This window comes from Phodopus roborovskii, unplaced genomic scaffold (genome assembly GCF_943737965.1).
Source record: "Phodopus roborovskii unplaced genomic scaffold, PHOROB, whole genome shotgun sequence".
Classification (NCBI taxonomy): domain Eukaryota; kingdom Metazoa; phylum Chordata; class Mammalia; order Rodentia; family Cricetidae; genus Phodopus; species Phodopus roborovskii.
In genome coordinates this window covers 2,555,545-2,581,350 of record NW_026126448.1, presented here as the reverse complement: position 1 = coordinate 2,581,350, position 25,806 = coordinate 2,555,545, and the positions used below count along the sequence as shown (strand labels likewise).

At 37.8% G+C, this 25,806-nt stretch overlaps 1 protein-coding gene across 3 annotated transcripts in view; it reads right to left on the bottom strand.

The window, feature by feature from the left end:
- Positions 1–25,806, bottom strand: part of Eps15 (epidermal growth factor receptor pathway substrate 15) — a 92,509-nt gene that overhangs the window by 19,586 nt on the left and 47,117 nt on the right. For all 3 annotated transcript variants that reach the window (XM_051188444.1, XM_051188445.1, XM_051188446.1), the window contains exons 12-18: positions 21,748–21,833; positions 12,102–12,174; positions 5,137–5,298; positions 4,621–4,818; positions 2,844–3,047; positions 528–644; positions 262–352 (exon numbers count right to left, since the gene is read on the bottom strand). In XM_051188444.1, coding sequence (XP_051044401.1) covers positions 262–352; positions 528–644; positions 2,844–3,047; positions 4,621–4,818; positions 5,137–5,298; positions 12,102–12,174; positions 21,748–21,833 — 931 coding nt within the window. The remainder of the gene's footprint in view (positions 1–261; positions 353–527; positions 645–2,843; positions 3,048–4,620; positions 4,819–5,136; positions 5,299–12,101; positions 12,175–21,747; positions 21,834–25,806) is intronic.

Here is a 25,806-nt window from a genome sequence, read left to right as displayed (position 1 = left end):
CTCTAACCCCAAAGCTCTCTAGATTTAACAGCTAGGGACTTTAACATAGTTCTTGGGAGAAAAACAAGAGCATAAATGCTCAAGCCTATAATCAACACCCAGGAGGATGAGGCAAGAAGAGGACCACCACTAGTTTAAGGCAGCCAGGGCTCAGAATGAGAGAGAACCTGTCTCTATAAAAACCTAAACACACACATAAAATTAATAAAGTATTTTCAAGTCCTATCAGTGATTATGTATTCACAAAAGAAAGATACTTACTGCCAACAAAAGGATCAGACTGGAAAAAATCCAAATTTGCATCTGCAACTGGATCTGCCAGTGAACTTGATTCTACATTAAACGGATCTTCCTAGAAATAATTTTTAATGAAAACAGGTATTTTAGTAACCAAACATTTAAAAGACAGTATTTCAAATGACCCACATTTGAACATACAAACTTTGAAAAATCAGTAAATATTCTTGCAGCTACAAAGAACGTTTAAGACAAGTGACAAGGACAATTGAATATATAATTATCTTCACCTCTTTTGAATGCTTGTCATCATCAGATGTGGGACTAACTTTTTCATTACCAGCTGCAGTCACAACCTCGTTTTCATCAGTCACATCAGAAGGTGCTATTTCAGGACTACTTCTCACCTACCAAAAATACATATGTGAGTATGAAGGATTAAACATCTTTTGGCTCAGGCTGGTGAGGTGGCTCAGTGGGTAAAGGCACCTGCTGCTAAGCCCAACAACTTGAGTTCAATCTATCTCCAGGACCAACAACTGCTAGTTTTCTTCTCGATTCCACAAGAACACTGTGACAAGTCAATATCCACCCACCTCCCATAACTGGGTAAGATTATTTTAATAACTTTATTTTTGAGAGAGAGAGAGAGAGAGAGAGAGAGAGAGAGAGAGAGAGAGAGAGAGAGAGAGAGAGAGAGAGAGACTGACAGACAGACAGACAGACAAGGTCTTTTTTTTTCTTGTTTTTTCGAGACAGGGTTTCTCTGTAGCTTTGGAGCCTGCCCTGGAACTAGCTCTAGTACTAGTTCAAGACCAGGCTGGTCTTGAACTCACAGAGATCCGCCTGCCTCTGCCTCCCGAGTGCTGGGACTAAAGGCGTGCACCACTACTGCCCAGCTGACAGACAGGGTCTTACTATGCAGTTTGGCCTAGAACTCACTATGTAAACCAGACTAACCTCAAACTCATAAAGGTTCACTATGCTTCCTGAGTGTTGGGATTTAAACGTGTACACCACCACGTCTAGCTAAAAACATTATGTGTATGCGTGTGTGTGTGTTTAAACCAAACCCAGAGCCTCTTGTAGGGTATGAAAACTATTTGCCACTATGTTAGTCCCTTAAAAACCTTTTTATATCCAATACTAAGTAGTTAGCTCTGAACACATACAAGTAACATAGACTGAGCAGGTGGTATTTACATATTTAGGAATATATAAATAATAATTAGATAAATAGTGCTTGGTGCAAAAGCATGAACAACTAACTCAATTCAGGTTTGGAGCACCCAAGTAAAAGCTAGGCATGGTGGTATGTAATTGTAGCCCCAATGCTGGGGTGGCAGAGTCAGACAGACACCCCTGTTCTAGCTAAAACAGCAAGCTCTATTTTCAGTGAGGAGACCCTGTCTCAAAAATTAAGGTATAGAGCAACATCAGAAGACCAAAGATGAACTCTGGCCTCTGCACTTGCCCATATGAATGAGTCCAACCACAGGTGAGCACACTACTGAACAGGCCTCTAGACATATCAAATTAAAAAAAAAAAAAAAAAAAACAAAAAAACAGTGCCATCCTTGGCTACATATTAAGTTTGACACCAGCCTGAGCTACACAACACCCTATCATTTAAAAAAAAATTAATTAGAGTAATTTGAAAATTAGTTAAAACTCAAAAGAAGCTTGGTGTAGTGGCATATACTTTTAATCCCAGCACTTGAGAGACAGAGGCAGGTGGATCCCTAAGCTCAAGGCAAGCCTGAGTCAAACAGAGAAACCCTGTCTCAAAAAACAAAACAACAACAACAACAAAACAAAACAAAAAAACAAGAAAAGAAAGAAAAAGAACAGAATTTTAATTGATGGGGCTAAAATGATGGCTCAAGAACATTAGTTGTTCTTCCAGAGAACTCAAGTTTGATTCCCAGCACCCTTATTAGGCAGCTCAAATTGCCCTGTTATCTTCAGCTCCAAAGGATCTGACACCCTCTTCTGGCTTTTGTGGGCAACTGCATACACACATACATAAATATAAATTAAAATTACATCTTAAAAATTGTCTTTCTTTATATTATACACAGTGCCAATGAAACTTTGATCTGCAGCTAGGGAGATACCTTATTTGATAAAGTGCTTGTTGCTCAAGCATGAGGACCTAAGTTCAGATCCCCAGAATATATGCCATAAGCCAAGCATGGTGGTTCATACTTGTAATCCCAAGACAGGAGAGGTGTAGACAGACAGATACCCAGGGCTTGCTGGCCAGTCAGTCTAGCCTAATCAGTGAGCCTCAGATCTCAGAGACACCCCATGTCAAAAAAAAGGGTAGATATAGCCTGGTCTACAGAGCTAGTTCCAGGACAGGCTCCAGAGCAATACAGAGAAACCTTGTCTCAAAAAACAAAAACAAAGGTAGACAGCATCTGAAGAATGACCTTTGAAAGATGACCTCTGGCCTCTACTCATGTAAATACAAACACAAACTTTGATCTTCATCAATCTGTGTGTGTGTGTGTGAGAGAGAGAGAGAGAGAGAGAGAGAGAGAGAGAGAGGGAGGGAGGGAGAGAGGGAGGGAGGGAGGGAGGGGTTAATTATGAAGACTCACTGATGACTCCTGGTGTATGGGTTCAGATTCTAGATTGTTCTGTCCTTCAGCATGTTCATTGAGGTTGGCTGTTTCACTGCTACTGGTGCTGAGGCTACAATAATCTGTAGCGCCATTTACAAGAATGTTTTGTGGGCTACTGCACCAATTTGATTGGTCATTATGATTTTCCAGATCTTTCATTTCCATCAGTCTCATTTGCATCTGCCAATACAAAGTAGAAATACAAAACAATTTAATACTAGAAATATATGTAACATACAAATAGGTAATGCCCTAGACTTACTCCAGGATGAGTTTGCTTTCTATTAGGGGAATCCTCTGGGAATGCAGCATGACTTAAAGATTTCAATAATCTTTCCCAGTGAGTCTTCCTGTAATTTTAGCATGCATGCATTTGTTTTTGTAAGTCTTGTGAAATCTCCAAGAATTCTGTCTCAGTATCTGAGAACTGGCAGTCTTTCAGGGTATAATTAGAAAAAGAAAGACCCAGGATACCAGAGGAAAAGATAGCTAAGAATCAGAGAGGATGAAGATTCAGTGATAAAGCTGCAGAGGAGCTACAGGGAGTTAAAAGAGAAGGCCAATGCACTATCTGATTTTTAAAATAGTATAATTTTTAGTTTTTCAAGACAATGTTTCTTGTTTAGCCTTGGCTGTCCTGGAACTGCTCCGTAGACCAGGCTGGCCTCAAACTCATAAAGATCTACCTGCCTCTGCCTCCTGAGTGCTGGGATTAAAGGCGTGTGCTTCTGGGACTATCTGTAATGGGAAAGAAGAGCCCTAGAAAGTATCTTCTAAAAAAACACAAAGTCCATTAAACAAAGGATAACGCTGTTTTGATCTCAACTATACAAATAAATTCCACAGTGGGGCACAAAAGGCAAAATTCAATAAATTATAATATATTAAATAACAGATTTTTTACATTTATATGTAAAATTATAAAAATTCCATGTTATATATTAATATATAAAAAACAGAATCAAGAAAACTAAATTATTCCAATAAGCAAAACTGATCTAAAAATCAGAATCCCAGGAAAAAAACAATAGGTTCTGTCTTAGTGAGGGTTATCACTGCTGATGAAACACTATGACCAGGGAGGAAAGGGTCAATTTGGCTTACACTTCCACACCACTGTTCATCATGGAAGGAAGCCATGCAGGAACTCAAAGAGGGCAGGAACCTGGAGGCAAGAGGAGAGCTTGCTCCTCATGGCTTGCTTAGCCTGCTTTCTTATAGAACCCAGGACCACCTGCCCAGGGATGGCACCACCCATAATGGGCTGGGCTCTCCCCCATCAATCACTAAGAAAATGCCTTATAGACTGGCCTACAGCCCACTCATGGAAACATTTTTTTCAGCTGAGGCACCCCGTCTTTGATGACTATAACTTGTGTCACACTGACATAAAACAGGCAATATTTACTGAGAATTTATGTAAAAGACACCATGTTAAACTACTTCATGTTTTGGTTCATTTAATCCTTGTAACAACCCTAATAGGTAGGTGTATTGTTAAATATTCAACTTTGAAGATGAAAAATCCGATATTCAAAGGTGAATGGGAGAGCTAGCATTTAAACCTAAACAGTTTAATTACAAAGCCCATACTCTAATCTATTATGCAAATAACCATCAGATGTGCAACTGGCAACTGTTTAAGTATTAAACAACTAAAGATAATAACTAGGCAGGTAAAGGAGGACAGAAGTTAGAAGGTACAAAAAGGACAGACAAGGGCCCTCCTGGCATGCTGCTTGTTTCCACTCACTGAACTGATTTCCTGTTGTGATTCCTGTAGGTGCTGCTGAAGAGGTTCCAGCCGAGCCTTTCCTGACTCCACACTTTCTTCCAGCTGTGATGTCTCTTGTTGTAGGCGACTTAGTTCTTCTCTAGCTTTTGACAGCTCTTCCTCGTAAGTGGAGATCTGAGACTCTTGACTAGTTATTTCAGCTTTCAGGGAAGAGATCTGTAAGTGGAGATGATTGAGAGGAGAGGGAATTAAACCAAGAGATGTCTAGCTTAGTGGTTTGGAATATTTAATGTATGCTTTTGGGAGTGGAAGATAATGGGGAAGGTGCTAAAAGGAACTTGGAGGTAAAAGTCTTGTGCAATCAAGATCTGTAAAAATAGCATTCCTCTAAATTCTACTACAGAGAACAGTAATTTCTCATGGACATCCCTCCAACTCCTTCATAAAGCAACTGCTGACAAAATTCACTAACAAGCATGGAATGTTTTCTTTTAAATTATGAAAACCCAGTCAGTAAGCAGCCAGGCTTTTTACCAGCTGGGCCTCCTCAGCACACTTTTTCCTGACTTCCTTGAGCTGTTCTTCCAGCTGGGCTTTCTGCTCATCCAGCTCATCAAGGAGTTCCTGCACCTGCTGCTTCTGTGCCTGTAGTTTTTGCAGATTAATACTCTCCCTTTGAACTTCATCCTGAAGATCCTGAAACACAAGAAAGCAAAGACAATGATCTCTTTGAGGATGTGGAGAGGTGAATTTTTAACTCTATTTTAAGGGAAAACAAAATTTTATCTCATTTAATATTTTTTACTGGGGGACGAAAGCACTTAATTTTTCATGCAGTCTTCCAGTAACCTTTTCCTGATTTGGGTATCTAGTCTGCTTACTCAAATCTGTCCTTGGATGTCTGACTGACTACTCTAGCATGTCAAAAAAGAAGTCATACCATTTCCCCGAATATGCTCTAGCCTCTATCTTCTGGTCAAAACCATGGCATCTTATTCCACTCTCCCTTCTTTTACTTTTTGTCTCTAGCCTTCCCCTAATGCTGGTGCAAGTCACTTCATCCCTCTCAGGCAGCTTCCTTCCAATGGGGTGTAATGCTTCCACTCAGCTACCTTTGCATGTATTTTTAGCACCTTAGCCACTTTAAAAAAAAAAAAAAAAAAAAAACAAAGCAAAAAAAAAAAAACTTTGTCAGCTGGGTGTGATGGCACACACCTTCAATCCCAGCAATCCAGGGGCTGAAATAGACAGATCTCTGCGAGTTTCAGGTCAGCTCGGTGTGGTGGTTAGTTTTATGTCAACTTGACACAAGCTAAAGTCATTAGTGATTGATGTTGGAAGGCCTATCTATTGTGGGTGCTGTCCCTGGGCTGGTGGTTCTGGGTTCTATAAGAACACAGACTGAGCAAATCATGGGGAGCAAGCAGTAAGCAGTCCTCTTCCGTGGCCTTTGGCATTACCTCCTGCCTCCATGTAACTAGCACTCTTCCTGCCAGCCTGGTCCCACACAGCTTTGTCAGCCCCAAATGAATACTCAGAGACTTATATTAATTATGATACTGTTGGCCGTTGACTAGGGCTTCTTATTGGCTAGCTCTGTCTTAATTATTAACCCATAATTATTAATCTATGCATTTCTACACGGTCTTATCATAACGGACGCCTCACTCATATCCTCTCTTCCCAGGATCACATGATGACTCCTCTGACTACACTTCCCAGAATTCTCCTTGTCCCCTAGTCCCATCTATCTTCCTGCCTCATTGGCCACAGATCTTTATTCATCAACCAATAAGAGAAACATATGTACAGAAGACATCTCCATCACCTCCAGGTTCTTGACCTGCTTGAGTTCCTGTCCCAACTTCCTTTCATAATGAGCAGTGATGTGGAAGTATAAGCCAAACAAACCCTTTCCTCCCCAACTTGCTTTTTTGGTCATGTTGTGTCATCTCAGCAACAGAAACCCTAAGACTCTTGGTCTACACAGTGACTACCAGGACAACCAGCACTACATAGAGAGACCTTAACTCACAAAAATAAAAACAAAACACCTCCTCCACCAATAACAAAAAACCCCCACAAGGCCCTGGTTCAACCCCAGCACCAAAAAACAAAAAGAATTCCAACTCATGTGAAACTCTGTATGTTCTTACTTGTATGTAACAGTGAAAAGGATGGTCTCATATGGTAGAGAATAGAGTTTGCCAGACCTCTCATGAGTGTTGGGAAGGAAGGATTGAGAACTGATGTATACAGCTACATAGGAGGAATAAATCCCGATGTTCCATAGCACAGCAGGATAACTATGGTTCACAGCAATAACACATTTCAAAGTAGCTAGGACTTTCAAAGCTACCAACACCAACAGTTTTGCCAATTATCCCCATCTAATCGCTTCAATGTATAAACAGACTTGTAGGCAGACAGGAGTCAATGTGAGCCTGGGAAGAGATGTACCAGGTGTTCTCCAGTAAGCCAAGACCATGTGGAAATATACAGATTAATATAAATGGGTTAATAATTAAGACAGAGCTAGCTAATAAGAAGCCCTAGCCACCGGCCAACAGTTTAATAATTAATATAGCGTATGTGTGTTTATATGGGGTAAGGCGGCTGCAGAACTGGGTGGGAAATCCCATAACACAGGCTGAAATGTCATGTTGCATCCTTAGACATATATGTGTCAGTTAAAATTAAGAAAAGCAAACTTTTTACTTTTTTGAGGATAGGTCTCATGTAGCCCAAGTTGGCTTGAACTCAGATGTAGCAAAGGATAGCTAGCCTTTGGACTCCAAAGTACTGAAGTTACAGGTCTAACACCACAACTGGAAAAACATCTGTTTTAAAAGAGTAAAACAAGCTGGGCCCATGACTTTAGTCCCAGCACTTGGGAGGCAGAGGCAGGAGGATCTCTGTGAGTTCGAGGCCAGCCTGGTCTACAGAATGAATTCCTGAACAGGCTCCAAAACAATACAGAGAAACTCTGTCTTGAAGAACAAACAAAAAGGAAAACAAACTTGTTTATCCAACTACAAAACTTTTTTCTGTATAGAAAAAAAAAAAAAAAAAACAACCAAATAAGTGAATTAAAATGAAAAACTGGACAATTACTCTGAGTTACTAACTCATTTTCCAAGTTTAAATTCCTTTAGATTTTTTTCAAGATAGAAGTTTTCTGTGTAGTCTTAGCTGTCCTTGGCTGGACTGGAACTCACTCTGTGGACCACAATGGCCTCTAACTCACAAAAATCCGACTGCCTCTGCCTCCCAAGGCTGGGATTAAGGGCCTGCACCATCATGGCACCAGCTTAGATTTTATTTAAGTGATTTGCCTTTATGTATGTATGTGCACTGCATGAGTACCTGGTACCTATAGAGGTCAGAAGAAGGCATAGGATCCTCTGGAACTGGAGTTACAGGTGGTTGTGAGTCACTATGTGGGTGTTATGAATTGAACCTAAGTCTTCTGGAAGAGTAGCAAGTGCTCTTAACTGCTAAGCCATCTCTCTAGCCTGAGTTACTCTTTTTTTTTCTTTAGTTAATTATTTTATTTAAGTTAAAAACAATCTTATTTTACATACCAATCCCAGTTCCCTCTCCCTCCCATCATCCCACTCCCTTCACCATTTCTCCATCCCAATCCCCATCAACCATTCAGAGAGGATGAGGTCTCCCATGGGGGATCACCAAAGTCTGTCACATCATTTGGGGCAGGACCGAGTTGGAAAGATGGCTCAGCCATTAAAGGCTAGGCTTATAACCAAAAATATAAGAGTTACTAACTCTTAACTGATGAAATATAAATATCCAGGAGCTTCCTTTTAAGTGACATTACTATGAACAAAGTCAAATAAAAGTGGGACTTGATAAATACTTACATTTTCCCAATCCTTCCTGCCAGTAGATCCTGGGTACATTCTGTCCTATTTTTAATTTCATGCATAAGAATAAAGTTTATTTTTATTTGAACAGCTTCCTTAAATATCTAGCAATGTATTTCCAAATATAGTAGAAGACATATATGATCCAAAGCAGAATTTCTAAGATCAAGAAACTCATAAGATGGAAATCTGGAATATGTGTATGTGAGTACATGTATATTTGATACTACATTTATTTGTATGTTTGTGGTGTGTATACACATGTATGTATGTGTTCTATAGTGCCCATGAAGGTCTGCAAAGGACATTCAGATGCCAACTCTAACACTCTCCATCTTAATCCTCTGACACAGGGTCTCTCACTCAACCTGGAATTAGGTTGGTGGCCAGCAAACCCCTTCTATACTGTACTGGGGTTACAAGCACATGCAGTAATGCCTGGGTTTTTATGTGGGTGCTGGGAATTCTAGTGTGGGTCTTCATGCTTGTCCAGCAAGCACTGTTCCCACTGAGACATCTCTTTAGCCTGTGTGTGTGTGTGTGTGTGTGTGTGTGTGTGTGTGTGTGTGTGTGTGCGCGCGCGTGCGCGTATGTGTATTTGAGGTAAGTCAGTAATAAGAAAAGTACTGACAGAAACAGAAGGCCAAACTTAAACCCAGACTTATTTTAGACAGTCTGACTTTCAATTGATGAACACTAAAATGGCTGACTGGAAATGTACAACTGGCACTCAAAGAGTAGAGAGCTAATGTGAGCAGTCATCAGTGTCAGGGTAATAGGAAGCAGGGGAAGAAAGGAAAGAAAATGTTTCAAGGTGTGATGTCATAGGCCACACAAGAAACAAAAACCAAAAACCTCAATATTCTACTTTAAAGTAGAGAGCATATATAAATACAAAACCAAAAACTTGAAGGGGGTGTAGCTCAGTGAAGGAACACATGCTTAATATGCATGAGGCCTGATGTCAATCATCAGCACCAAAACAAAAGTAAGTTCAACAAAAATACCTCAGGTGGGGTTAAAAGATAGCTCAGTGCTTAAGAGCACCTACTGTTCTTGTGGTGGATCCAAGCTTATTTCCTATCATCCACATGGTGGCTCACAACTGTCTGTGACTCCAGCTGAGGAATCAGACGCCCCTCCTGGTTTCTGCAGACACCAGGTGTTACATGGTGCACATACATATTTGCAGGCAGAAGACTCAAAGTAAAACTAAGTAAAATCTTAAGTCTCTTGGTTTTAAAACTTTAATCTCTATGCTTGAGATATGAATTTGTATAATCATGTTCCTTTATATTAGCTGGAGAAACACTAATACTCAAAAGAGATGAGATAGGATACTCAACAATAGGCAAAAATGTCTTTAGTTCTATTGCTCATTAGCACCTCCATTAGAAAGTAGTCAGGAAGAAGTTGCCAAGTATATATTCTTACATTCTGCTACTTAAAACAGCTGTAGTAAATGGCCTTTTACCAGAAAAAAAAACAAAAAAAACAAAAAAACAAAAAAACCAGAAAAGTAATATTGCCAGCAGGCCATAGTGGTACACATTTGTAATCTCTGCACTTGGGAGGTGGACGCAAGAGAATCAGAAAGTCTGGGTCGTCCTCCACTACACAATGAGTTTAATGCCAACCTGAGTTACACAAAACTCTTGTTTCAAAAAGGAAAAAGGAAAAGAAAGTACTGGAAGTTGGAATTACAGATTTTAATTATCAGTGTTACTCCTAGTCTATACCTTGTTATGACAGGGTAAACCAGAGATAATTCAGTAGATAATAAATTCTACTTGTCTTGGTCTAGTACTTCTTTACCACTGATAGCACAGAGATGACTCTATTAATCCAGAACTTTCATTAACCTTGGGAGTTATTTTCAGCAATCACTGCTTGTTCTACCCTAATCAAGCTCCAAGATGCCTCATATTAGAAGTACCCTATGTAGAAGTCAGTTCAGATCCCATGTGCCAATCATTTTGGATCTCACAAAGCTTAGTGTCACTGTACTAACACCATTAAGGAAGATGAGCAAGTACATGATGGGAAATTTTTAGCAATAAAACTTCTATAATTATAAATACAAATATTAAAGGATATTCAAGGACCAATACAAATTTTAGTTCTCTCCTAAACTGGATATTTAAATCTCCATCCTGTTTTCTTCCCCTACAAATGTAATAACAAAATATTGTCTATCACAAGGATTAGTATATTTTAAGATAACAGCTAGACAATAACCTAGAAGCTGTCTATGACTATACCAGTGACTATATCTACTTGAGATTAGAAAACAAACCAAAAAAAAAAAAAAAAAACTTGTGTAGATTGTATCCTCTATTCCCAAATTGTGTCTAGCAATAACTACTAAAATTAAGTTTAGTTTTACATTTTTTTCAAGAACCTTGAAATTAGACAAAACAATGAAGCTCAAGCAGTTTACCAGCCCATACCCAGTATCAATAGCAGAAAGAGAAATGTTGGTAATCAATCTCTTGACTTTCAGCTGGGCAGTGGTAGCACACACCTTGAATCCCAGCATTCAAAAGGCATATGCAGGTGGATCTATATGAGTTCGAAGCAAGCCTGGTCTATAGAGCAAGTTCCAGGACAGGGTCCAAAGCTGCAGAGAAACCCTGCCTCGAAAAACCAAAAATCTCTTGACTTCCACACCACTTTTAGGAAAATTCCAAAAAAATCTAAGTAATGCAGTCATCCAATCAGAGTCAACTACCAACCATAAGCCTCTGGCATCCTCAGTCCTTTAGTGAATCATCTTCCCCACCCTAACATGGTTCTCCTCTATCAAGACAAAATAATGGATCTAACAAACCCCAGTTTCTACCTATTTAAAACCATCAGTACAAGTACAAAAATCTAACACATAAGTAACACATTAGGAAATGTTCATCCATGAGCTCCTGCCGGCAGCTGCTATAGTGCCCACACATCCAACCTCCTGTACAGCACTCAGGAAACGCATCCCACAAACATGGCCACATGAAACACTGCTCAATACTGTTTTTAATGTTTAAAACACTGTCACATTTGTCAAATAGACACAGGTTTTATTATCTCCTCTAGTCATAAAATATATATAAAATAAAACACAGCAAAAATGAATTAAATCTCCCTATACAAAGTTTCAGGTATTTTGGCTACACAGCAGTTCATAAGATGTTATTTTAAATTGCTCTCTATCATTTCCTACCCTACCAATGACATGAGAAACGGTCTTTGAAAACAGTAGGTCTCCTAGCTGACAAAAACCTTACATGCATGAAAAAGCAATTTATTTTTTGATGATGATCCAATTTAATTTTATTGGTGTACTATTATTTATATCAAATCATTCAAAGTTTATCTTTAATGAATAATATGCAGGTAAGTATCATTAAAATATTTTCAAGTCTATAAATATGTGTTTAAAAACACGCTTTCTCATTGCAGTATCATCTTTAAAGGCCAGCACTCAGAACAACAATCATCATTTTAAAAAAGAGACATTTATGTTACACAAATATTAGATACTTCCCAGATCTAATATGCCCATCAAATAGAAAATTCATTTACAATGAATATTCCTACATCAGAAATGGAACAGTATAGGTCACTTACCTGAACCTCACTTGTCCTCTGCTTAACTGTGTCTTCCTTCTCTTTAAGGTCCTGTTCCACATTGTTCTTTTCCCTAGAAGACCAGCAAACAATGCAAGAGTATCTGAGAACATCAGCTACAGCTGGTATGGCTATCCATCCTCCTAAGCCTGAATCGCTTTTTAAATACATGTTGAAACATTCAATTTTTAAATAAAGGGCAGAATTTTCTACCCTCTTTAAATTATTTATGGAAATGAAATCAATGTAAGATCTATTTGTAAAAAAAAATTTTTTTTTGCTTCCTCACTAAAATGTGGTGAAAAGGATAGATTAAAAAAGGAAGGAACAGAAAGTAATCAATGGAACGCTCAGGTTTCACTGATCTCACTGTTGCTATGGTGATACCGTCCAATGAAAACTGCTGGTGAAAAAAAGGAGGAGTTGCATCAGCTCTGTATGCTTAACCCTTAACTATCACTGTCCTATTAAATAAGAATGGCTGATAGAAACAGAACAATATTAAGAAAGAGAGCCTGTGTTAATTTCCCTTAAATCACTAGTGTGCATCAATTTTAGAATGCAACAACATAGAAAAATGTAAAAGATTATTAATATACTGGTAGTATGCTGTATGAAATACCACATTTACTCCAAAAAGATCTTTTGGGACTACCTATGAGACTCAAATTTGTCAGAATACAAGATCATGTACATTATGTTTAAAAACAGTCCACAAGAGTGAGCATTGTGTCTTCCCCTCAATTCAAACACATAAGGCTCTCCTTTGAAACATCACTCCAAATTCCTGTTTTGTTTTGTTTTTCTAAACAGAGCCGGATTCATACAAATGTATTTCAAAAAACTTAAGATTTAAATTACAAAATAAAGCTATTTCTTTTCTTATAACAAGCTTAACTTCCCATGTTTACTAAAACCACTCACATGTACTGCTCTTATTTTCTACAAAATGAGAGGTAAAATGCCACAGAATTCTTCAGCAATACATGGGGGTGGGGAGAAGGCAATATGGAGAAGGGAAGACAGCATTTAAGAAGCCCTCTAGTCTAGTACGGCAGAGTTTCACCTTACCAGGCCATTACCATGTTTCAAATAGCTAACATAACTCAGTATCTAACAACCTAAATGTAAGCTCGAATTTCATTTAGCTCTATCATAAAGGAAAAGTGAGGACATTAGACCAAATATGTAAGGAAGAAACTACATGCCTTATTTGTATGTCTCATCTTGTTGAAGTGAGACTCTGAAAAGCAGCAACAAATCAGCTGTTTTTGATATGTAGGTACAATGATCTTAATATTTGTGTGGAAGAAAAAGGCACTTGAATAAAGCTATTTATATACACTGTTACTTTTAAATACCTGAGATGGGCAAAGAGCTCACTAACCGTTCAGGAGATGGGTGGCAATGTGGGTCAAGATGTCCTGGAGATTTTAAACAGTCTCTTACCATTCCAATCATTATTGCAATCTTCCTGTCATTCCTCATGTATTCACTATGCAGAGGCCACTCCCCACCTCCAACCCTTATCAAATTAGTTGAAATTGAAAAATCACAAGGGAGAATAGAAAATCACAAGGGAGAAAAATCTGAAAGTACAGCACAAATTCTGCTAGCTCAATCTTGGAAAAAATTTCCCCTCCTCATATGAGCAGGCGAGTGTTTTCAGTCTTGCTGCAGTATGTCAGCGATAAGTCACATGAAAATCTAGCACCCCCACCCCAGCTCCCTCCCCCCCAAATCCTCAGAGCCATTCCACACAAGGTCAGTTACACTTCAGCTCCATGTCGGACAGCACACAACAGAAATAGAAAACATTATATAGTATAGGAGATTGCCACTGCAGACTCGAATGCGGATGTGCATCATTTAAATTCCTTCTGCTGCTCTTTTAACTCTTGTTACTGACAGTGTCTGCTCAACCCTCTCTGCGCTGCTGTTAACTACTGTTTCTCACAGTGCCTGTTCAGAAGATAAAATGTGCACAAGGAAAACAGAGTTGTAAGAAGAGCTGACTTAACGTAGTGAGACAGGAGAGTGTCAGAGCAAAGGAAGCCCACTTGGTGAAAAAGGAAGAGAGCTCACATAGATTTGGGGCTTTTAGCAGCAAGCATGTGTGTTTGAGTAAAATGGAGGATGACTGAAGAATACAAACTGCTGCTTATCATTTAAGGTATTTGGGGAAGGGGAACGATAGAAATATCTCTAAACTTATGAAGACCAGTCTCCAAAATAAAATATGGGAATCTTCAGAAATCATTTCTTAGCTGGGCGGTGGTGGTGCATGCCTTTAACCCCAGTACTCGGGAGGCAGAGACAGGAGGATCTCTGAGTTCGAGTCCAGCCTAGTGTATAGAATGAGTTACAGGACAGGCTCCAAAGCTACACAGAGAAACCCTGTTTTGAAAAACAAAAAAGAAAAAATAAACAAACAGAAATTATCTCTTAGCTCAGAGATCAATAGAATTTAACTTCTAAATCATGTTTATCAAAGTAAAATTCTGGTCCCTTTAATAATTTCTTAATTATGGTCAAAACTAAGTACCATAACATAGCCCTAGCCAGACAATACATGAAAATTAATTTAGACTCTAATATCAGAAACACTAAATTGTTATTTTATTGTCTTGAAATAGCTCTTAACCCATAACTACACTCTTGTTTTAAAAACATTTACTACATTTAGGTACTTGAAAATTGATTGGCTCTATTTTTCACATTCTTCCTTTCTTTTCTAATAGTAATATATGAACAACTAATACAAAACATTTAAAATATTGTATGTGATGTCAGGTGGTGGTGGTGCACACCTTTAATCCCAGCACTTGGGAGGCAGAGGCAGGTGGATCTCTGAGTTCGAGGCCAGCCAGAGAAACCTGTCTGGAAAAACAAAGTACCACTCCCCCCAAATTTTATGTGTGTGTTGTGTGTGTGTGTGTGTGTGTGTGTTCCTATATTAGCAAGATGTAGGTGTGTCTTCCCTGATTACTCTCCACCTTATGTATATTGAGACACAGTCTCTCACTTGCACCTAGAACTTGCAGATTTGGCTAGTCCAGCTAGCAGCTTGCTCAGGGGATAGTCAGTCTCTGCTTCCCATATTGAGATTACAGGCAGACCACTATACCTACCCAGCATTCACAATGTCCCCATATACACTTTCTTGACAAGTGTATATGCCCCATATTGCCTGAAAAGCATTTCCTCAGCCCTAAAAACATTCCTCTTAACATATTTTTTAAACTATTCAATATATCACAATTAAAAGTGATATATTTCAGCTTCCCAAGCAGCCTCCAATACTATATGGATAATAAAGAAGTACTTTCTAGAAAAGGGGAAAGAAATTATCCTAATCATCCTTTATTTAGACTATCTCTCTGTCCTATTCACTCCCACATACTTGCATGTCCTGAGATCCAAAGTACCAATGCCACAGACAGGAAGGGATAGAACTGGCATTTGAAAGGCTGACAGTTTTGATCTGTGTACCTTCACATCAGACCCATCAAGGAAAGTAAGGCTCAAGCTAGGCTTTTAGACGTCCATAGTGGGTAACTGCAGAAAGTTAACATGAAGTGGTCAAATGTAAGAGCAGTCAAGTTGGGTTAGGAAAACCTCAGTCCATAATTTACTTCTATTTTTCCCGGCTAAATTTATAGGGAGGATAGAGGAAACCATCTGTCTTAACTTTGATCCGATGCCAAAAGTATCAGGGACAGGATTAAATCACTTTCCACATTCTTCCCAGATACATATTTATTGACATTTTTCTGAACATTGCATCCATCATTTCCAAAAGACTAAAAATCAATAGAAACTAGAAGGATTGTAACAACTCACATAACTGTAGTTTTTCAGTGTTGGTATTTCTTGTAAAACTCCTTAAGTGCAATTTAAATTTAAAAATGTTAACACTAAGAAATTTAACTAATAATATCTATTATAAGCAAAGGAGGCATGCTAACTTTCATTAAATACTATTCAGTGAGGTGCCTGAATTTTAGAGTAAGAAAAACAAATCCCAAGACACCCGGATTCTAATCCAGCCTGCTATGAAACTGTCTTTCTGACAGAGGCCAAGTCTATTCTTCATGTGTGAATACTAATATCATCAATATCTTGAGTTAGGATGGCAAAATACACATGACAGAAGATATACGGTTTGAGCCTACATATTAGTTGTACTTAAGCAATGTTGATAGAATATTTTTTAAACCTGTAAAATGGATTTATGGTCACAAAGCAAGATTATAAAAGCCATCTAAGGGATGGAGTTGGAACTCAGTTGTACAGCGCTTAGAACTTCTAAGTGAGGCAGGTGTCATCCCCACTAAGGGACGGGAGAGACGGAAGGAGGGAGTGAGAGAGACAGACATTTAAACTGCTGAAAAGAAAAACCGTCAATGAACAATTCTGTACCTACTAGGCATGGTGGACACATACTTGTAACCCCAGCACTTGGGAGGCAGTAGCAAAAGATCTCCATGTATTCCAAGCGAGTCCCAGGCCAGGAAGAGCTACTAACTTAGATTTGTCTTTAAAATAAGCAGTAACAACAAAAATCCTGTACCTGACAAAACTGACCTTCAACAATTCCCAAATAAAACAAAAACTAGTAGGGCTGTTCTATAAGAAATGCTAACAAGAGTCCTTCAAATGAAAGTATAATAGGCAATAAACTCAAAGGCATATGACAATGTAAAGGTTTCCAGATGAGAAACACAAGAAATGGCACTATTACAATTTTGATGGCCCTATAGTAGGCCCTATTCAGTATCAGCTTCTTGTTCTATAGACTTAAGAAAGACTTTGGGGAAATAAACATTATAAAAATCTAGGTGGAGTTGCTGTGATGTGTAGGAGACATTAAGTCCAAGATGAAGGCCCCCTTCCACCTCTATATTACCTTAGACAAAGTCCTGAAACTCTGGGGATGGAGAAAGCGTCTCTTTTAGCTCTGCTCCTTGGGGTAGTTGATTTCACATAGTGATAAAGAACCACAAGCAAGAAGAGTAGCACACCCAGCATGTTGGCAAAGTATAACAGGATGCACATCTACAGGTATCCATGATCATCCTGACCATCTCCACTTAGCTCCCCATTCCCACACCCTCAAATTTGCTATTGTGAGGATGGTCTTGAATTTCTGAACCTCTGCCTCTATCTCCTGAGTGCTGGGAATACAGGTATGAGTGTCAGTTATATTGTGTACTGGGTTGACTAAACCTAGGGCCTCATACATGCTACATGAAGCCTACCAACTAAATTACAGCCCTAACTCTGAACTTAGTTGGAATTGATGTATAACCTATTTTAGTCACATATAAAACTGTGCTCCTTTTAGTTCGTTGAAGTTACAGATACTTTTATAGATTGTGTTCTACTAACAAGCATACAGTTTTTTATGCTTTCATTGTTTAAATTTTTTTTTTGGTTTTTCAAGACAGGGTTTCCCTGTGTAGCTTTGGAGCCTTTCCTGGAACTAGCTCTTGTAGACCAGATTGGTCTCAAACTCAAAGAGATCTGCCTGCCTCACAAGAGCTGGGAAAGGTGTGCACCATCACAGCCCGGCCATTTAATCTTTTTTGTTGGTTGTGTTTGTCCATTTGTTTGTTTTTCAAGACAGGGTTTCTCTGTGGAGCTTTGAAGCCTGTCCTGGAAGTCAACTCTATAGACCAGGCTGGCCTCAAACTCACAGAGATGCACCTGTCTCTGCTTCCCAAATGCTGAGATAAAGAGGTGTGCACCACTATGCCCAACTTAGCAAACATTTTTAAAGTGCCTCAAGAGCTGGCTACAGCATTAAAACAAAAGACAATATGCAAAATGGTTAAAATGATAAATTTTATGTTATATGCATTAATGACTAATGACTAAAAGTTAATGTAAAAGAAAAAGAAAGAAAATGTGAGAATTTCTAGACAGACATATCTGGAAGAAGTCATGTGGCACAGAAAGCTGAAACGGAGCATCAGAGACAATCGTAAGTGAGCTTCAGCACTTGGCATGCAGAGTTGCAGAACACAGGAAATGCTGAGCCCTGGATGTTCAGACCAAACCACACTTGGTTTCTGAGCTGTGAATGACAGGATTTAACAAGACGACTCTTCTTTCCTTTTTGGCTTAGAGGGAGGAGAGGAAGCAGAGGCTTTTATTACTCAACAGCTGATGACAATTGCTGGGAGGGCAATTCAACAGCCTGACTTGCTTATTTTGGAAACTGTTAGAAATCTAGAGATAGAGTAATAACTATACACAGCTGATGACAAATTTTAGCTTTTCATTCAAATGAATCTAAAAGGTATCTTTTTATTCTGAGTCAATTAAAAACTTACAAGTTTGAGAATAGACACTGATTTTTATTTTAGGTTTTTAATTTCTCTGAAATTAAAGTTGGGCCCCTATTTATAATCTGTTGGAAAAATAAACATTAATTACAAAATATTATGACAAATGCTATAAACATTTAGGAATGCATGATATATATGGTCAATTAATTCTCTTAGTTCTCGGCTGGCTAATTTCATTTTTAATAGATTTTTTATTCCATGTGATATGTGGGGCATGGGGGTGTGGGAAGTATTCATGTGCACTATATGCATGCAGGTGCCTACAGAGGCCAGAAAAGGTTTCCCACACCTGGAACTGGGGCTGCAAGTCAATGAGAGCCACCTGATGTGGCTGCTGTGAACTCAGCCCAGAAACTCTGTACCACCAAATGCTCTCAACCACTGACTGCATCATCGCTCCAGACAGAGGTGAGCTGTCTTAATGAGCTTTTTTTCCTTCTCGAAAAGTTAAGAGAATAAATCTAAAAATATTATTGAGATGTTTTACATTCCTTTCTGATAATTGGAATTAATGTATTTTATACTAACAGTCCATCTTTGTCTGGACAGCTTACTCCGTGATACTACTGGCGAGGGAATCATAAGTGACATGACACCTCTGGCCACCACAGGCACCTGATCCACATGATTAAAAATGAATCTTAAAAAAGCAAACAACAAAAACAAAATGCTCCAAAACAAAAGCCCCAGAACTTCTCTGAGGCATTTTACTTTAAGAGTAAGAATTCTTAAAGGATCCATGAACAACTTTTAAGAACTAGCTGGGCATGATGGTATACACCTATAACACCAGCACTCAGGAGGCAGAGGCAGGTGGAAATCTGTGAGTTTGAAGCCTGGCAGGTCTACACAGTGAGCTCTAGATCAATTAGGATGACATAGAGAGACTTAAAAAAATTTAAAAAACGTAATAAATATGGATCAAGTTGCACCAAGTTAAAAAAGAGCAACTAGCATGCTAAAGATTTTAAGAACAGCTTAACAAGAGATATTTAACTTGAGCCATAAAGCACAAATAGATGCACAGTGTTAAAAGTATGCTCAGGCCAAAGAGAACAGTAAAATCAGAGATAATGAATAATAAAAGAGGCAGCAGGCTAAGGCGAGAGGCAACAAGCCCACCTGCATCATCATGTGGTTTAGAGGAAAGGGATTAAAATAATATGAATAGGAATGTCCTCACAAGCTGTTACGTTAGTGGTCTTTAGTTGACATTGCTATTTGGGAGGTTGTAGGAAGTCTGGTGTGGTTTGAGAAGTTAGGTCACTAGGAGTGGGCTTTTGAAAGCTATAGCCCAGACCCACTGCCAGTGTAGCCTCTGCTTTCTGGTCTGGCAACTGTCTGAGAAGCTCTCTAACAGGTTCCACTCCCACCATCCAGCTTGCTTTGCTATGATAGACTGAACCCTCTGAAACTGTAAGCCAATATAAATCTTTGCCCCCTTCAGTTGCTTCTGTCATGTATTTCCTCACAGTGAGAAGAAAAGTGACTTGTACAACAATAAAGCGGAAGTGAGAGGTTGGTTACAGCACTCTGTTTAGTACTGAAGATAGAAAAGAGCAAATACAATCTCTGCTGTTAGAAAGTTTTACAGTGTCATAGGAAACAATATTCTGTGGGAAGTGTCTAAGAAGAATGGTCAGGATGATAGTGGAAATGCTATGGGTCTTTTGTTGTTGGTTTTTTGTTTTGTTTTTGAGATGGACAGGGTCTTTCTATGTAGCCCTAGATGTCCTAATTCTCTCTCTGGAGACCAGGCAGACTTTGGACACAGAGCTCTGCTTGCCTCTGCCTTCTGAGTGTTGGAATTAGAGGTATATGCCTCTGTGCTCTGTAGGGGAACACCATGAAGGAAGAAGAGCCCTTCATACCACAATCAAAAAAGAAAATGGGGGGGGGGGGACTCAACTAAGCACAGGGAGCTAATATATCCTATGTCAACTAGAAGTCTTTGGAATTAATCACCATCATCTCTAAATCAATGAAAGGGCCAGTGAGAAGGCACAATGGATAAGGAACTTGCCACCAAGCCTGACAACCTCAGGACCCATCTGGTAGGAGGAGACAACTGAATCTGGAAAATTGTTCTGTGGCCTTTCCTTATGTACCACAGCACATTCACATACATGTGTGCACACACAAATACATAAACGTTAAAAAAACACAAACAAAAATAAATGTGAAATCTTGTCAGAAAGCAACTAGACTGAATTCTTTCCTGTTTCATAGTTATATACATTCATTCTAATATATTATAAAGAATCAAAGACAAAATCTTAAGAGTAAAAACTTTTGCAGAGAAATATTTATTCACAAAATGAAAGGCTAGGTATATAATGAAATATCCTAAATGATGATCTAAGGCAAACTTTAAAAAATTGAACTTTAACAAGTATAGCTTTCATATATAGGCAGATGAGTCTTACATGACATGGTAAGGTGGCAATCAAAGTCTGCCTATATTACAGGTCTCACTTAAAATATTTTGACAAATGTCATTTCATATACAAATGTATCACACACTGATAAAATGTGACTAAAACCTAAAACAAGGTTTTAGAACTCTTTAGCTTTCATAGGACAGTAAAAAAATTTTAGGCATTAGTTACTGGTTATTGGTAAAAGCTTAACTGCTCAAATGGAACAAATATTAGAAATGGCAACGAAAGTAAACAGTATTTTAGCTATGGTGCTTTAATTTCTATTAAAATAATTATAAAGGCATTTTATGCATGAAACAACTGTTCAAATCAAGAAAGCAAGTATAGAACACTGAAGAACATATCTGCCTACATCAGCTTGAGAGGCACAGAGACAAGTATTTCCCTATTTAGCTGTTTAAGTGTTAACACACACAAGCAAGCAAGAATGTTTAATAAAGCGGGCCTTGTGAAAACCAAATCTAAGCATCATTATAGACATAGTAACCAAATGTTGTTCACTTCTATTTTGAACCAAAGTAGTAAAAAGGTATAGGTAGGGTGTGTGTGTGTGTGTGTGTGTGTGTGTGTGTGTGTGTGTGTGTGTGTGTGTATTTGTGGGTACATGCATATATGTGTGGGTGTAAAGGCCAGAGGTCCACAGTGAGTATCTTCCTCAATCACCTGCCTTATATTTTATTTTTAAAAAAGCATTCTGATTCCATTTAAGCACAAATGTGGTATTTAATTTAGTAAAGTAGCATTTATTAAACTATGCATTAGAAATTAGGATATATTTATGTAATACACATATAATGTACATAAAATTTATATGTGTGCCTATAAAGTCAGCTATATTTTTATTTTACATACCTCTGCAGGTCAACTATTTCATTGTTAAGGGTATCTAGTTCCTTAATAGCAGAGAAATCTGCAACAGGACTTGATCCTGTGATGGTCTACAAACAGAAAATTCACAGTTACAAATTACTATTATAAATGTTAAGCACTCAAAATGCTAAAGCTAAACAGGTCCCACTTTACTACATTATTAGCACATTTACTACATATATTAGCATATAGCATTCTAACTCATTTAATAAAATACTTCACATAACGATATATACATTAATTATAATTATACATACACTTGTATACTAAGACAGTTCCCTTACATCCCCCAGAAAGATATTATTCAATAATATAATACACACTTCAGAGCCCACGTGATTCTACTTTATCCAGAATTCTGTAGTAAATAAAGCACATGCTAGATTAAAAATGAATTATCAGGAAAAGAGATGATGATTTATTTCCATTCATATCATCTGACACAGAATAAGTACACAGATTTTGTTAACCCTCAGAATTATAATGGTGGTTCATTTTATTCAATTCAACAAATATTAACTTTTGTTAAATGCTTTTATCATCTGCCCTAACCTAAAACCAACTAACCAACCAGTCAAATACATTCTATAATAAATACTATCACCACATATGTAACTCTGTATATATGAAATCTTTCTTATTTTTTGGTGTGTATTAGTGTTCTGTTTCTTTGTTTGTTTGTTTTGTTGTTTTTGTTTTTGTTTTTTTTGAAACAGGGTTTCTCTGTATTGCTTTGGAGCCTATCCTGGAATTTACTCTGTAGACCAGGCTGGCCTCAAACTCACAGAGATCCCTGTCTCTGCCTCCTCAGTGCTGGGATTAAAGGCATGCACCACCACTGCCTGGTTCTATTTGTTGTTGTTTTAAGAGACTTAATTCTGTGTGTCTGGGGAGCCTCTCTGCAACAACACAGACTTAACTGTTAAGCCCATTTTTGGTTTTTGAAACAGGGTTTCATTTACCCAAGATGCTCTTAAACTTGTTATGGAAACAACGGTGACCTTAAATTCCTGATCCACTTGCCTCTACAGTACTGGGATTACATAAGGGCACCAGTATATCCAACACATAGTTTTCTTTTAATAAGAATATCAGAATTGGTTACCAAATGGTATTTATATACATGCAAAATCTATGTTTAATCTAGATCCTGTTATTTTGTTAACTTTATCCTCTTCACCAAAACAAAAAAAAAAAAAAAAAAAAAAAAAAAAAAAAAAAAAGAAGAAGAAATGTCTGCCTTGCCTACCTAGATTAAATGAAGTAATTTTATGTTTTGAACTCTCACTGATATCCTGTTTAGCTTTCTAATGTCAGAACAAGAGGAAAACTGCTCCTTTAAAACCCTGATTTATACACAATATTACAATGAGGTTAACAACAGAATCATCATGTGTGACCTAAGATATATTAAATTCACAACATTAGTTTTATGTTCTACTAATGTTGTGAATTTAATGTGTCACCAACTCACATAGCAGAAGAGATCTCAAAGTTCCATTTCCTTACCCTTACACAATCACTAAAATTTACTGTGCACTGTTAAGCAGTTCTCAAAAGTAATCTGAAAAGTGGGTCACTGGGAGGTAAATACTAACTAAATTTAGAGATGAGGAAAGAGACCAAGTGACTGACTGCCCAAAGCTGAACCCAGCTATTAATTTGATCAAAAGTCTTCTGATTAAATATAACTGTTATTTCATAACATGTCAAAATAGCTTAGAAAGCACTGTGCTTCTAAAAGTAAATCTGGTAAACAGGTTGATAAAATTTGACAAATTAATTCCTTCTTTAAAAAAAAAAAAATCCACACTGCCTGCTAGTATTGAGTTGTTCTATCAGTGTTAAAACTCATCTATATAGATTCAATTAGTTATACTTCAAATTTTATATTAATTACAAGTTTACATCAAATATACTTCTTTTGGAAGGCATTGAGACAGTGCTTCCCTATAGAGCTCAGGCTACTCTTGAGCTCACTATGTAGCCTAGGCTAGCCTTAAACTTATTGTAAACCTCCTGCCTCAGCCTCTGGAGTACTGAGGCTACTAGTGTACATTGCCATAATGATTCTCAAAAATACTTAACTGTTTTACTACACCCCACTGATATACAGACTGTTACTGATGCTATATTAAATTAAGAATTTTAAAGAAGATTTTAGCATGAGATAGGTATTCACTAAGTTTTCACTTTAGTTAAGCTTGACCTTTGGGTTAGGATGAGTCAGGCAGGTAAAAAAGAAAATAAAAAAATAGAATTTGATCTCACTTTCATCACCGAGTAACTTCTACCACTTAAATGCTACTGAGAAGTATTCTATCAGAGGTGCAAGTATACCAGAAAACACATGGCTTTCACACCTATTCTGTCACTCCAACTTTAAAAAGTGAATCACATTTGACAGTCTTTGCTACTAAAATACCAACAGGCAAGAAGATAAAGTTAAACAAATTAATTTAACCTCAAACAAGTTAGAAGGTAATAGCTTTATGACTAAAATGGCATGCAAGCAAATATGGAAAAGTTCAACTAAAATTCTGTATAGCATATGAAGGATACACAGAAATGTAGCATGTCCTTCTTTAAAAATTACTTTATTCTTTTACTTAATTTTTAATTATTTCTTATGTGTATGGGTGTTATGTGTATGCACTAAATGAAAGCTTGATGCCTGTGGGTGACATAAGGGGGTTTGGATCCCATGAAACTGGAGTTACAGACAGTTGTAAGCTGCAATGCCTGTGAGCTAGGAATCAAACACAAGTCTTCCAGAAGAGCAGCCAGGGATCTTAGCTGCTAAGGCATCTTCCACACACTCCATTTTTGTTTAATTTGTATGTGTATGTTTTGTCATATGTATGTAAGTGCACCATGGACATATAGTGCTGGTGGAAGCAAGAAGAGGGTATCAGCAGTAGAAGCACTCCATAGAAACAGAGTTGCAGACAGCTGTAAAGTCACAATGTAAGTCACAATGTAAAGTCACAATCCAAACCTGGATCCTTTGGCAGAGCAGTCAGTGCTCCAAACTGCTGAGCCATCTCTCCAGCCCTGCAGGCACCCTTACAAATTCTCTCATTGTTTTGTGAATTTTCTAAAAGCCTCACCTTAGTGATTTTAAGTGGCTTAAGGAGTCCAGGGAAGGTAAGCCACGGTGTATACAAATATCGTGACACATGACAAAAGCATGCTGATCTACTGTTTCACTGTTTATTAACTTTTATGCATGAACACCACTCTAATTTCAAAATATATCATGTAACTAAAAAACTGTAATGCTAAAACACAACAAAGACAGCATAAAGTAAAGCTCTAACCTTGAGAGAGGAGAGTTAAGAAACTGACAGTACAAGAAAGGCGAAAGCAGAGTGCTGCAGAATGGAACAAACAGTCCAAACTAGAAGACACAGAAAGGAGGAAAGCCACATTCAAAAATGGTTAGTTGAAACTACCAAAACAAACAAACAAAAAAAGCAGTACCTTTAAAAAAAAAAAATCAGATTATAAGGAAAAAAGAGATTATTTGAAAGTAAGTACAAATTTTAATGTTTTCTGGATAATAGATAAGGCAACAATTATACCGAGACCAACAATTATAAAATATTTCAATGAATCTGACACCAAGAGTTAAGTATGCCTTAGTATGCTCCAGTGAATGGACTTCTGAGGTGTCAACAGACACAACCTAAAGTGTCTCTGGCATACAGATTTCAGGAGGAGACAAAATTGATTCAGTAATTTCTGTTCTCTTGGAAATTAAGAGTTGGTGAGTTTCTGTCATTACAAATTAAGAATGCAGAAGGAAAAACTCTACATAAGTGAAGTCAACAGTGCTACACAGCTGAGATACAGAACAGAGCAGAAAGCGTTTAAGTATAAATCAGTACCCTTCATCTTTCTGTGTAGCATCACTTTCAGCCTCTACAAACTAAGAAACATGTCATACATCAAAGAGTCAAAAATAAGAAAACCTCACAAAGCACAAAAACTCATTCTTATATCTAATTCTCAGGACCGGAAGATGTAAATTTTATTTAG